The sequence below is a fragment of the Rutilus rutilus genome (assembly GCF_951802725.1).
Source record: "Rutilus rutilus genome assembly, chromosome: 18".
NCBI lineage: Eukaryota > Metazoa > Chordata > Actinopteri > Cypriniformes > Leuciscidae > Rutilus > Rutilus rutilus.
Genome location: NC_140231.1, coordinates 28,489,333 through 28,503,809, shown reverse-complemented (window position 1 = coordinate 28,503,809; position 14,477 = coordinate 28,489,333). Strand labels below are relative to the sequence as shown.

The window sequence follows — 14,477 nt, the reverse complement described above, 5'->3', positions numbered from 1 at the left end:
GCTGAAGTTCAAACGTGTTGCGTAACACGAGAATGAACCTCATTGGTTCTTGCTGAAGCTCAAACGTGCTGCGTAACACGAGAATGAACCTCATTGGTTCTTGCTGAAGCTCAAACGTGCTGCGTAACACGAGAATGAACCTCATTGGTTCTTGCTGAAGCTCAAACGTGCTGCGTAACACGAGAATGAACCTCACTGGTTCTTGCTGAAGCTCAAACGTGCTGCGTAACACGAGAATGAACCTCATTGGTTCTTGCTGAAGCTCAAACGTGCTGCGTAACACGAGAATGAACCTCATTGGTTCTTGCTGAAGCTCAAACGTGCTGCGTAACACGAGAATGAACCTCATTGTTTCTTGCTGAAGCTCAAACGTGTTGCGTAACACGAGAATGAACCTCAATGGTTCTTGCTGAAGCTCAAACGTTTTGCGTAACACGAGAATGAACCTCAATGGTTCTTGCTGAAGTTCAAACGTGTTGCGTAACACGAGAATGAACCTCAATGGTTCTTGCTGAAGCTCAAACGTGTTGCGTAACACGAGAATGAACCTCACTGGTTCTTGCTGAAGCTCAAACGTGCTGCGTAACACGAGAATGAACCTCATTGGTTCTTGCTGAAGCTCAAACGTGCTGCGTAACACGAGAATGAACCTCATTGGTTCTTGCTGAAGCTCAAACGTGTTGCGTAACACGAGAATGAACCTCAATGGTTCTTGCTGAAGCTCAAACGTGCTGCGTAACACGAGAATGAACCTCATTGGTTCTTGCTGAAGCTCAAACGTGCTGCGTAACACGAGAATGAACCTCATTGGTTCTTGCTGAAGCTCAAACGTGCTGCGTAACACGAGAATGAACCTCATTGGTTCTTGCTGAAGCTCAAACGTGCTGCGTAACACGAGAATGAACCTCACTGGTTCTTGCTGAAGCTCAAACGTGCTGCGTAACACGAGAATGAACCTCATTGGTTCTTGCTGAAGCTCAAACGTGCTGCGTAACACGAGAATGAACCTCATTGGTTCTTGCTGGAGCTCAAACGTGCTGCGTAACACGAGAATGAACCTCATTGGTTCTTGCTGAAGCTCAAACGTGCTGCGTAACACGAGAATGAACCTCATTGGTTCTTGCTGAAGCTCAAACCTGCAGCGTAACACGAGAATGAACCTCATTGGTTCTTGCTGAAGCTCAAACGTGTTGCGTAACACGAGAATGATCCTCATTGGTTCTTGCTGAAGCTCAAACGTGCTGCGTAACACGAGAATGATCCTCATTGGTTCTTACAGAAACTCAAACGTGCTGCGTAACACGAGAATGATCCTCATTGGTTCTTGCTGAAGCTCAAACATGTTGCGTAACACAAGAATGAACCTCATTGGTTCTTGCTGAAGCTCAAACGTGCTGCGTAACACGAGAATTAACCTCATTGGTTCTTGCTGAAGTTCAAACGTGTTGCGTAACACGAGAATGAACCTCATTGGTTCTTGCTGAAGCTCAAACGTGCTGCATAACACGAGAATTAACCTCATTGGTTCTTGCTGAAGCTCAAACGTGCTGTGTAACACGAGAATGATCCTCATTGGTTCTTGCTGAAGCTCAAACATGTTGCGTAACACAAGAATGATCCTCATTGGTTCTTGCTGAAGCTCAAACATGTTGCGTAACACAAGAATGAACCTCATTGGTTCTTGCTGAAGCTCAAACGTGCTGCATAACACGAGAATTAACCTCATTGGTTCTTGCTGAAGCTCAAACGTGTTGCGTAACACGAGAATGATCCTCATTGGTTCTTGCTGAAGCTCAAACGTGTTGCGTAACACGAGAATGATCCTCATTGGTTCTTGCTGAAGCTCAAAGTGTTGCGTAACACGAGAATGAACCTCATTGGTTCTTGCTGAAGCTCAAACGTGTTGCGTAACACGAGAATGAACCTCATTGGTTCTTGCTGAAGCTCAAAGTGTTGCGTAACACGAGAACGATCCTCATTGGTTCTTGCTGAAGCTCAAACGTGTTGCGTAACACGAGAATGAACCTCATTGGTTCTTGCTGAAGCTCAAACGTGTTGCGTAACACGAGAACGATCCTCATTGGTTCTTGCTGAAGCTCAAACGTGTTGCGTAACACGAGAATGATCCTCATTGGTTCTTGCTGAAGCTCAAACATGCAGCGTAACACGAGAATGATCCTCATTGGTTCTTGCTGAAGCTCAAACCTGCAGCGTAACAGAAGAATGAACCTCATTGGTTCGCGCACGCCGAGCAACATGCTTGAGCTTCCGTTTACCACACCTGATGTGTGTTGATGAATGTTTATATGTGATTAAAAGTTAAATCTGTATATAAATTAAATCTGTTCATCATATGAAGTGATTGTGTCTCTTCAGAAAATTTGGATTAAACCACTAAATTCATATGGATTAGTTTTACGATCTCTTTATGAACTTTATGAAGCATCAAAGTGGTAGTTGAATAGCTTTCAATGGAGGGACAGAAATCTCTTAGATTCCATCAGAAAGATCTTCATCTGTGTTCCAAAGATGAACGAAAGTCTTACGGGTTTGGAACGACATGATGGTGAGTAATTAATGACAGAATTTTATTTCTTTTGGTGAACTATCCCTTTAATAACTTTGTCTGAGCAAAATTATATCTAAATTATGACCATGAGCAAGGATATACAAGAAAGGAATGTTATGTACATGGAGCAAACTACAATTACAATTACTAAAATGTTTACAGTTCAATTAATTAATTTTAATATAAAACAAAACAAAACAAAAAACCCTGTGGTAATCAACAGTAAAAATGCTGCCGATAAAATGTAACTGATATTAAAGGGATACTCCACTTTTTTTGGAAATAGGCTCATTTTACAACTCCCCCAGAGTTAAACAGTTGAGTTTTACCGTTTTCGAATCCATTCAGCCGATCTCCGGGTCTGGTGGTACCACATTTAGCATAGCTTAGCATAGATCATTGAATCGGACAAGACCATTAGCATCTCTCTCAAAAAAATTACCAAAGAGTTTCGATATTTTTCCTATTTAAAACTTGACTCTTCTGTAGTTACATCGTGTACTAAGACAGACGGAAAATGTAAAGTTGCGATTTTCTAGGCTGATATGGCTAGGAACTATACTCTCATTCCTGCGTAATAATCAAGAAACTTTGAGTACCATGAGTGCAGCAGGCATAATGATATGACGCAGCGCCTGAAAATAGGTCTAATAGGTTAGATAAACTTAGTCCCGGTCACGTTGGGAGTTACCGAGGTGGGGACTATTTTCAGGCGCTGCGTCATACCATATCAAACTCAACTGTTTAACTCTGGGGGAGTTGTAAAATGAGCCTAATATTTCCAAAAAAAGTGGAGTATCCCTTTAAAACTCATGACAGTACTTTAAGACCATATTAGCCTGAACAGGACATACCCGAGTCATGAATGTTCATGCGCAATTTCGAACAAAATTAAGTTAGTTTCGAGAGTTCAAAACAGCTTGCCAAAGTGAACTTTCCGTAAAAGTTTGCTCCAGCCAGTTAACACCTTTGAAATAACATTTGTCCATGGCGATTATGTAATAGGTAGATGTGCTCTGAGGCTCCACCTTCTTTAGAGTAAAATACTCACTCTGGAGAAGCCAGCAGAGAGAAGAGGAAGGACAGATGGTTCCTCCTGATCTGAGGGACTGTGTGAGAGAGAGAGAGAGAGAGAGAGAAAGATCAGTAGGAGGAACATGATGGACATCTGTAACACATGGATAATAGATCCAAAAGTGTTCTGAGGTAAACCTTACATTTGTGGCATCACTGCCAAAATAACAGTGTGTTCAGAATGCTTAGCCGCTCGGATCATCCTGTTTAAAAACACACACAATAATAAAAAAAGTAGGTTTTTATATTTTCTGATTCCATCATGACTAATACAACAGTGAAATCAAGCATCTTGTACATATTTCCCTCTCTCTTGCACACACACAACTCCAAAAGACTCCCTCACACACTCAGACGTCCACTGGGAAAAAAAGTGATCTGGCAACAACTAGATTTGGTAGAGAGTTGCCAGCTTTGAATACGTGAGTGTGTGCGTGCAGATGCATTTAAACCTCTGTGCAGGAATTAACAGCCGCCACCAATCAAATTCAGACCATTTCCTTGCCTTATTTACCTGCCAGACACTGTGGTGGGCAACCTTTAACTGGTCTTAAAGAGTTCTTAAAGATTCACAAATAATTAAATCGAATAAACAGATTTTTTGCAGCCCAATTTTTTCACACACAACGGTTAAAAAATGTGGGGCCTGTAAGATTTTTTATGAAAGACGTTTATTTATGCTTATCAAGGCTGCATTTATTTGATCAAAAATACAGTAAAAACAGTAATATTGTGAAATATTATTACAATTGAAAAGAGCTATTTTCTATTTAAATATATTTTAAAATGCCATTTATTCCCGTGATGGAAAAGCTGAATTTTCAGCATCATTACTCCAGTCTTCAGAGTCACATGATCCTTCAGAAATCATTCTAATATGATGATTTGCTGCTCAATACATTTTTATCAATGTTGTTTATTATTATCAATAATTATTATAAAAATATTTTTAAAAAAAATCATCAACAGTTGTGCTGCTTAATATTTTTGTGGCAACAAGGATACATTGTTTCAGCATTATTTGATGGACAGAAAGTTCAAAATAACAGCATTTGAAATAAATCTTTTCTAACATTATAAATGTCTTTACTGTAACTTTTGATCAATTCAATGCAATCTTGCTGAATAAAAGTATTAATTTCTTTGAAAAAAAAATCATATTGACCCAAACTTTTGAACAGGCAAAATGTACATTGTAACTGAAATATACTCAAATTAATCATAATCAATGTCCATGCAAACGTGTAAAAGATATGAACAGAACTGAGCGAGAGACAGATGATGGATGGTTTGTTGGACCCACCTGCAGACGGCATCAGCCTCAAAGTACCGTGAGTGCCGCCCATCAATGATGACGATCTCGTGGTGTTTATCCAAGAAACACTCCACCGCAGACTCAGGTGTTCGTGCGATGTTACACCTGAACCCCGCACGCTCACACGCCCAGCAGAAAGCATCGCTCTGACTGTCCTCTTTAGCGAAGACCAGTAACACCTGAGCGAGAGAGAGACGGAGAGAAAGAGAGAGAGAGAGGTGCTGTTGTTGGTTGCATGTGAAAGGTCAACAGTCTTTCATCCTGTTGAGCGTTGTGTAACCATGGAGCTGCGATGTGAAATTCCACATGGCCCAGGTCGTTCAGGACGCCTCTGTCGCCGCTACCTCACTCTGGAGGCCCACCGTGCAGCGGCGCATGTGCACCTACAGGGGGCGAACTGACCTCACCCGCTCACACACACTATTGCCGCGTCCCAATTCACCTACTTATGCTCTGCTCTAAAAGTATGTACTCTTATTGAGAAGAAAAAGTGTGTAGTAAAAGAATAGCCAAGCTTTGGGACATATTACCATGTCAAAAAATTGCATTCTGTCACAATGTTTACATGCTTTCTGTCACCATAAATTGGCCTGTCAATCAACCTGTCACAGTTAAAAATCTAAATTCTGTCATCATTTACTCATCCTTATGTCGTTCCAAACCTGCATGAGTTTCTTTGTTCTGCTGAACACAAAAGAAGATATTTTAGAGAATGCTGGTAATCAAAGTTGACTATTGACTTCCATAGTATTTTTTGTTTCCTACTATGGAAGTCAATGGTTATAGTCAACTGTTTGATTACCAGCATTCTCTAAAATATCTTCTTTTGTGTTCAGCAGAACAAAGAAACTCATGCAGGTTTGGAACGACATAAGGATGAGTAAATGATGACAGAATTTTCATTTTTGGGTGAATTATCCCATTCTATTACATTCGTTTCGGTTATTTACGACAGTAACAACCACACTCTATATCCAAACTCACACCCATACATTTTCAGGACTCTCAACCGCATTCTCGGATAACCCGCGCTGTGTGAACAGAACCGGACTGGACAACTAGTTGTCTGTCACGTGACCATGTGTCTACCGTGTGTTGTGGGTTTTCGTGTGTGGCTTCGCTTTCGGTAACTTACAGCGATGTGTCATCTGAAGGTTTTAGATCCAGTCACTGTTGTCCACAAGAGCTGCTTCTACCAGTTTTGTGTTCAACGCACGACTGAAATGCTCAGTCTCTACGCACATATAACATATATAAGCTGCTGACGTTTAATGAAGATTTGACGAATGAACTGGCGGCTCGATTAGACTATAGACCTTTATCAGAGTCATCGTGTCGTCACATCCTGCTCCGACTAGCATTATTGTCAATAGAAGGATGCCAGTTTTGAGAAGAAAATTAAACAAATTTAGTTCAACTTAACAATAAACGTTTATCTGAGAGATGCGATTGTCAGCGCTGCCGGTGTTGCTAGACATGAGATTAACGCAGCTCAAGTTACTGACAGAGGAATCACTGGACTGATTTAATGACTGACCCATTATTGTCTACAGTAGAATGCTATCCAAACATTGGAAATATTCCTTTATTTAAACAACTTCAATTTGATCTAATTATTGATGATTGCATCGTAAAGTAAGTGCATGAAAAAATTATTGTTTAACACATTAAGTTTCCCCCAAAACTTTTAATTGAACCCCCCCAAAACAGACTTCAGTTGTAAGTAGATTTGTCTAATTCTAATGCTCATTAATGTGATGTGTTGTTTGTACTGTATTCTTGCAGTTCTGCAATAAAATAAGGTGATCAGACTGAAGTATTGCGCATACACGTACAGTATGGCTTGCGCGCTCCCCTTTAAATCACGAAATATGTACTCTGAATATTATGACAACTTTTTTAGAAGAAGTATCTTGCTGAATTTTAAATAAATAAATCACAACAATGTGCTATTTTTTACGCTCCTAATTGAAGCTTACACTTTTCGAACGTGGAAGTGTGATAAAGGCCTATTGCCGTGCCATAAGTGATAAGACTTTTCAGTTTTATGGATGTCGCCATCTTTTATGTTACTTTGGTCACTGTCGCTTTGAATACGTGCTTGACTCCTGTTGCACGTTCATACAGACAGTACTCGAGATGCTACTTTAAGTTGCTGTTTGAACGGGACATTTTAAGACTCACACCTGTAAGTAAATGCCGTTGTCAATCCCTAAAGCACAGTGTGAACGTAGCCATATACACACTCCACATTTTAATAAAATTTACACTACTCAAATAATTGTATTAGACAAAAAATGTATCCAGCCATGGGTCTTGGATGAGGAGAATTTGCTTTGCAATGTATTTAATAACTCAAACCTCTTTCAGTGCATCTCTACTTAACCGTCGGTCTCACGAACACCATGTTTGCCATATGCTCTTTTCCAATGCCGGGGACACACTTAACAACTAGCTGAAACATTCTAAGACTGAACTGAACACACTTACAGACTGTTTCCAATGACTGGAGCAGATTTTAAACACCGACTGTGAACACCGACCGAACGCAACTCTCTCTGGTCCAGAGGTGTCAAGTAACGAAGTACAAATACTTCGTTACCTTACTTAAGTAGAAATTTGGGGTATCTATACTTTACTGGAGTAATTAATTTTCTGACGACTTTTTACTTCTACTCCTTACATTTTCACGCAATTATCTGTACTTTCTACTCCTTACATTTTAAAAGTAGCCTCGTTACTCCTATTTAATTTTGGCTTGTTTTCATTCCGGCTTGTCGTCGTTAAAAAAATAAAATAAAAAATTGGCCAATTACACAAACGGTTTAGATCTGAGTCCCGCCTCCTGAATACACATCGCTAAACTGATTGGCGTTGTGGTGTCTTTCTAACTTGTGAGAGGCTGTAGTCACATTTGGTTGTTTGCCAAAACTCCTCAGAAGGAAACCTAGATGCGGTAAGCGAGGGAGAAATCGGGGCAAATCGCGTCAAATCATTCAGAGAGAGAGAGAGAGAGAGAGAGAGAGAGAGAGAGAGAGAGAGAGAGAGAGAGAGAGAGAGAGAGAGAGAGAGAGAGAGAGAGAGAGAGAGAGAGAGATTTTTTTTTCTTACATTACTTTTACTTTTATACTTTAAGTAGTTTTGAAACAAGTACTTTTATACTTTAACTTGAGTAAAAAGCTTGAGTTGATACTTCAACTTCTACAGAAGTCTTTTTAAACCCTAGTATCTATACTTCTACCGGAGTAATGAATGTGAATACTTTTGACACCTCTGCTCTGGTCAGAAGTATCAAATTACATTCATAATCGGCCTTACAGTTGTTAAGTGTGTCCCCGGCTTAAATAACGCATCTTATCTTATCTTTTCTGTTTTGTTTGGTTTCTAATTTGTTTTTATATAATCAACATTTAAATACAATTTTACTTCTTTGTTACTTATACGGCCTCTCAGACCCCTGACTTACACGAGATCTTACACCAAATCTAGGTAATACATTTCTGTAACCTGTAACGTCGGATTTGGTAAATCTTCTGTATATGTGCAACTGTTCAAATCAAATGAAAATGCTATTTGATGTATGAAATAGAGCAGATTAAGCGTCACTAGAAATAGTGAAATAATGAAATAGAGTGTTACACTGCCTTGGTGACCCTGCTGTATATCTGCACATGTTCACATCAGAGAGAGAGAATATAAACATCACTAGAGTGAATTTGAGGGGCATTACAGATAGCTTGTCAAATAATAATAATAATAATAATAATTATAATGTAAAAAATTTTGTTACTTGAAACAAAATAAATGTTAACTGGGAAATATATATATATATATTTTTAATTTCAGGTTGTTGCCAAAGCAACATTTCTCATTTTCATTTAGTTTAACTTGAAGAACTAAAATAACTGAAACTAAATTAAGCAAAACTAATGGATAAAATTTATACAATTTATATATAGCCATATTTAAAAATAAATAAATAAAATAAAATTGACAAAATCACTCAACAAAATGACTAATATTTAACTAAAAACAGAAAATATAAAAATAAAATTCTAATTATTAACAAAAACTATAATAGTAGGCCTATATCAACGATACTAAAATAACACTGGAACTTCGAACTGGATTCGTTTTTAAAGTCAATTTAATTTCAAAAGACCCTAAAAAAAAAAGAATGACAGGTGATCCATTTGTAAAATCAATCTTGATTGATTTCCATAGTTACATCAGCTGAATATGACTTTACATAAACAACTTACATAAACAGCCTCAATTTATTAGGTCATTAGGTTAACACATTACATACAATTTCTCTTTTTAGTTCCACTTTTATAACCATAATTCCCACTAATACTACACACCAATACATACACACACACATATGCGCGCACACACACGCACGCACACACACACGCACGCACACACACACACACACACACACACACACACACACACACACACACACACACACACACACACACACACACACACACACACACACACACACACACACACACACACACACACACACACACACACACACACACACACAAACACCCAGGATAATCTCTCTGTCAATCCTCTGAGACATCTCAAGATTATCCCAGAGGTCATGAGCCCATGTTAAGAGCATAGCACGAAATTGCTATGATTAACGCCGTGGTAACCATATTAGCAATGCTATGATGTCTTGCATCTTTGGTATCCACTATTTTTGACCAAAGGGTAGAGTTAAGGCATAACTCGTTATGTTCTGCAATTTTACAACTACTGCTGATACAGGTGTTTTTGGGCTTGTTATGGAGTTTTTTAAGTGGGCAGGAAGGGCTCGCAATATTTTGGTAGCCTATTATTTTCAATATGATACATTTGGACTTATTTCGGTTTAGTATGGGCTTGTTTTTGTTTGCTGGGTTTTTTTCTAGCAAGACCTGGCAATACGAATGAGTCAAGGCTTGCACCTCTTTCCCTGTGATTTCTTGCACTGTGCATACAAAAGGGAGAAATATCTCTGATGCACGTTTAAATATGTCATTAGCAACTAGTTGTTCAGGTCAGTTCCTTAAACACTGCGTAGAGTTTTTGTAAATGCGGCTGTCACAACCTGCATTTTTCAGGAGTTAATCCAGTTGTAGAATGCAGTTGTCCCTTCCATAAATTACTGAACTTTGTGTGTACAGAACAGGATTAAGCACAAAAAGGTGAATTGACAATCAAATTTAGCTGCAGTGTGTGCAATGCATTTCTACATGGTTCCACAGTGACCTGCAATTATGCTTTTTAATCCTATAAACTCGAAAATAAAGTGCGGAATGCACTGCAAAACTATGCTAACCTGGAATAATGAAAAATTGCTAGAAACTGTGTATATTATAGTGGTTGTCTAATTTGTTTGTGTTTTAATGGGTAGTGCAGACATTTAGAGAGTGCTAACAAATTGCTGAAATCAAAAATTATTTTACTCAATATACAATATTCACATTTTAAAAATGTTTTTATCCACTGACAAGGCCGACAGATTTTGCCTCGAAACAAGGAGGATATAACACTTCTGATGCTCGCCAAGCTGACAAGATTATCGGCCAATGCCGAATTTCAAATTGGTCAAAATTTGGTGGTTAATTTAAATAAAGTCAAAGCACATCCTTTTCATTTAAAGAATTTGATCATTCACTTAAAGCAACCTGAGGTTTAGTAACCCCCACATGGATTCAGTCTCAGCAATTAACCAATTAAACATGCACCTTTTGTTACCCATCCCAGATCATTAACCAGATCAAAGCCAGGAGTTGGGGGCAGGGATCCCCTCATAATTATTAAAGTGATTGTACAGTTTGTACTCTCGTAATCATAAAGCATGCCTAATCAATTCAAACTAAACAGCATATACAATTTATCAACAATTTATTAAAAGTTTACCAAAAATGACATGTTTAAGGTCATATGGAATTTAAATTGAACTTAATTTAATTAAAATTAATTTAATTTTAATAATCAAGAAGCATGTCTAATCAATTGAATTCATATAGCTTGAACAACTTTTTTTTTTTTTTTTATGTTTACAATAATAGGGTCCTATGAAATGTTGAATTTTTTGTTTTAATACAAATTTATCAGCAAAAAAGGCAGTAATGCAATTAAGGCTAATCTTTTAAAATGCAATCAAATGAAAATGTAACAATTCCTTTTATTTATTTTCTTAGCAAAGGGTTGCACAACAGAGGTTTCCTGTTAAAACTAAAACATGGAAGAAATGTTTTGATTATTCCTTAAAAAAAAATGAAGATTACTATTATTATTAAGGTGAGAAGTACATTCTACTGTACAATACTATATTTCTGTTATAATTTCTTCAAGTTGAACCAAACTTCAATGGGTCGCAAACCCCACATCTAGACTTAAAAAAAGGCAATAAATATCCTTCCATTCAAAAGTTTGGGCTGAGTAAGTTTTTAATACTTTTATTTAGCAAGGACACATTAAACTGATCAAAAGTGACAGTAAAGACATTCATAAAGTTACAAAAGATTTCACTGTTGTGAAATTTCTATTCATCAAAGAATCCTGAAAAAAGTGTCATGGTTTCCACAACAAATATTAATGAGCACAACCGGTTTCAACAATGATACTATTAGAATATTAGAATGATTTCTGAAGGATCATGTTATGCTGAAGACTGGAGTAATGATGCTGAAAATTCAACTTTGCATCACAGGAATACATTTTAAAATATATTATATTAGAAAATAGCTCTTTTAAATTATAATAATATCTATATATTACTGTAACATTACTGTTTTTACTCTATTTCTGATCACATAAATGCCAGCCTTAATGAGCATTACTTCTTTCAAAAACGTACTGACTCCAAACTTTTGAATGCACAGGCATTAATTTTCCAGCAAACACACAATGATTAAACATTAGGACTCTACCTGAATGGGCTCCTGGGTCAGTCGCATCGGCCCTAAACGCTCTTCTGCAGCAGACACCTGGGAGAGAGTGAGAAAAACAGGTACGTTTTGTTGAAATGAGGTTACAAAAGGCAACGAATTGAAGAATGTATCCGGTTTTACCATCTCAGAGCCCTGAAGCAACATTCTGGCATTGATAGCCTGTTTTTAATCACGCATTGTTTGCACACGTGCTTAAATGTCCACCAGTACAACCATTTTACGCAAACTAGATAAGACAAACAATGTCAGTCCACCGAAGAAATAATGTTTCACAGGTTGAATTGACAGATGTAGCCATCCTGATCGGCATGAACTCCAATCCAACTGTGTTATCCAGCACGTTTTTTAACCAGAGCTCCTAACACTTCTAACAGCCGTCGACGGATATGATGTAGATTGTCAAAAAAGTAAAAGGTTGTTTTTTATATAGCGTTGTCCAAATGGTAAGGCAGCATTGTTGCAATGACAGAGAGCAGGTGGCTCAAAGCTTCCTGCGTCATCCACTTTAACACTACACATAAGCCTCTCAGCAGGAATCACACACACTCACACACACACTCACACACAAACACACATGTACAAAAAGCCTTCATAGGCTAAATACAGATCAAAATCACTACACTCTAAAAAATGCTGGGTGGTTTCAACCCATGATTGGGGTGAAATATATACTAACCCAACCGTTGGGTAATTAAAACATTTCAACCCATGGTTGGGTTTGAACATATTTGACCCAACCATGGGTTGAAACAACCCATAATTTTTTTGAGTTTATAAATGCTACCCTATGTAACGCACATTTCATGTTGCAAGAAGAATGAAGAAATGAGTATTAATATTTAGATACACTGCAACACTGAATTCCTTGTTTTGATTGTAAAAATAAAATCGATTTACTTGAGAAAACGGCTTCTCTCTTTCACTCTTTTGTAAATGGGAGAGCATAAATTAGCTTTTGTCATCTGCCTGTTTTATGTTAATTTATGTCAAGAGCTTCTATTCCTGTGACTAAACACACACTGGTCTTCCTATCATTATGAGGACAGTCCATAGACATAATGATTTTTATACTGTATAACTGAATATTCTATCTCCTTTCACGAACCCTACCCCTAAACCTATACCATCACAGAAAACTTTTTACATTTTTTAAAAAACATCACTTAGTATGATTTATAAGCTGCTTTTCTCATGGTTATTAATACAATTTCTGGTATATCCTTGTGGGGATATTTGGTCCCCATAACGTAGGGTTTACCAGGCACACACACAAACACAGCAGCTAAAGCCTGAGAATTAAGTCCACAAAAATCCTATACAATTAGCTAAATCTACGACGCAGAATTTACTGTCACTCTTCACACCTTACCTAACAGCTGGCTTCAGATTGAATATTAAAGATGATGTGTGTAAGTTCTGCACCAATAACTGCAAATAAGGAATTGCGAAAATGTGAGTGCAAAACTCACTGTGATGGTTGCCAGGACATTGATAGGTGGTTTTATGATCTGCCAGACAAAAATAGGTATGTGTAATAGCACACATCTCCTACGGACTAATAACATGTTTCCCAAACACCCCTTTCAGGCATAGACTGTAAAAAGTACAGACTACTGCAGAACAACTCATAATGTCAGTGTGAAATAAACAGTTATGGAAATGTAGAAATTAAAGATAAAGCTCCCGTCTCCTCCCGAAAATCCCGTTAGTGTCTCACTGACTACTTCGCTTAGTGAAGCTGTCAGTCACAGCTGTAAATCATTACGTCACACTCCCGTTTTTATAGCATCAAATAACTAACTAAAAAAACAAACTTATATGTATATATATATATTAAAAAAAACAACCCGAACACTTAAACTTACATCAGCGTGATAAAACTACCTAAAGTGACAGAAACTATCTTTGGAAAAACTGTATTTGAAGTGTAATTTAATTGTTTATTTTGTCTCATGTCCCATTAGATTACATGGAGAGGGTGGGGTTTATGACCTATACGTTATATATTTTTCAGGACTTGTGTGGCACACTTGCTTTCAGGTCATCCTGTCCCAAACTCACATCATAGGTCAAACCAGCAGTTGACCGCAGTGTTTTAATGTCGCCATGACTCTGTGATTGAAGTCGTCTTTTCTTCCCTATCCTACACACACACCTGACATACAAGAAAAAAATATATATATCATGGCTACGAATTAAGAATTTGTTCTCTTGTATTAGTAAATTGTGGCCCTCATTTTAAATAATTCAATGCGCACAATATAATAATTCTTTCCATTGTTGTACTAAATCGTGCGCACAATATAATTTGTTCCCTTGATTTAGTAAATAATGGCCACGTTGTACTAATTAGTTCCTTCGTTTTAATTTAACTACAACAAGGAAACTAATTATTACAATGTGGCCGCGATTTAGTAAAATGAGGGAACAAATTATTATATCGTGCACACATTTACTTATAAACGAATTAATATATTTTTCCCCGCATGTCACGTGCAGGACTTTGTACAATGGAGACGTATATTGCGAGTGAAACGGCTTCTCGAATGAGAAAAAATGT

At 37.6% G+C, this 14,477-nt stretch overlaps 1 protein-coding gene across 4 annotated transcripts in view; it reads right to left on the bottom strand.

Moving 5' to 3' along the window:
- Nucleotides 1-14,477, bottom strand: part of pde8b (phosphodiesterase 8B) — a 58,432-nt gene that overhangs the window by 26,064 nt on the left and 17,891 nt on the right. For 2 of the 4 annotated variants that reach the window (XM_084387631.1, XM_084387632.1), the window contains exons 1-5: nt 12,038-12,489; nt 11,897-11,953; nt 4,947-5,137; nt 3,787-3,846; nt 3,621-3,678 (exon numbers count right to left, since the gene is read on the bottom strand). In XM_084387631.1, the coding sequence (XP_084243757.1) occupies nt 3,621-3,678; nt 3,787-3,846; nt 4,947-5,137; nt 11,897-11,953; nt 12,038-12,061 (390 nt within the window). In that variant the 5' untranslated portion in view covers nt 12,062-12,489. Of the gene's footprint in view, nt 1-3,620; nt 3,679-3,786; nt 3,847-4,946; nt 5,138-11,896; nt 11,954-12,037; nt 12,490-14,477 lie in introns of those variants that run through there. The other 2 variants (XM_084387629.1, XM_084387630.1) reach the window with 1 other exon arrangement.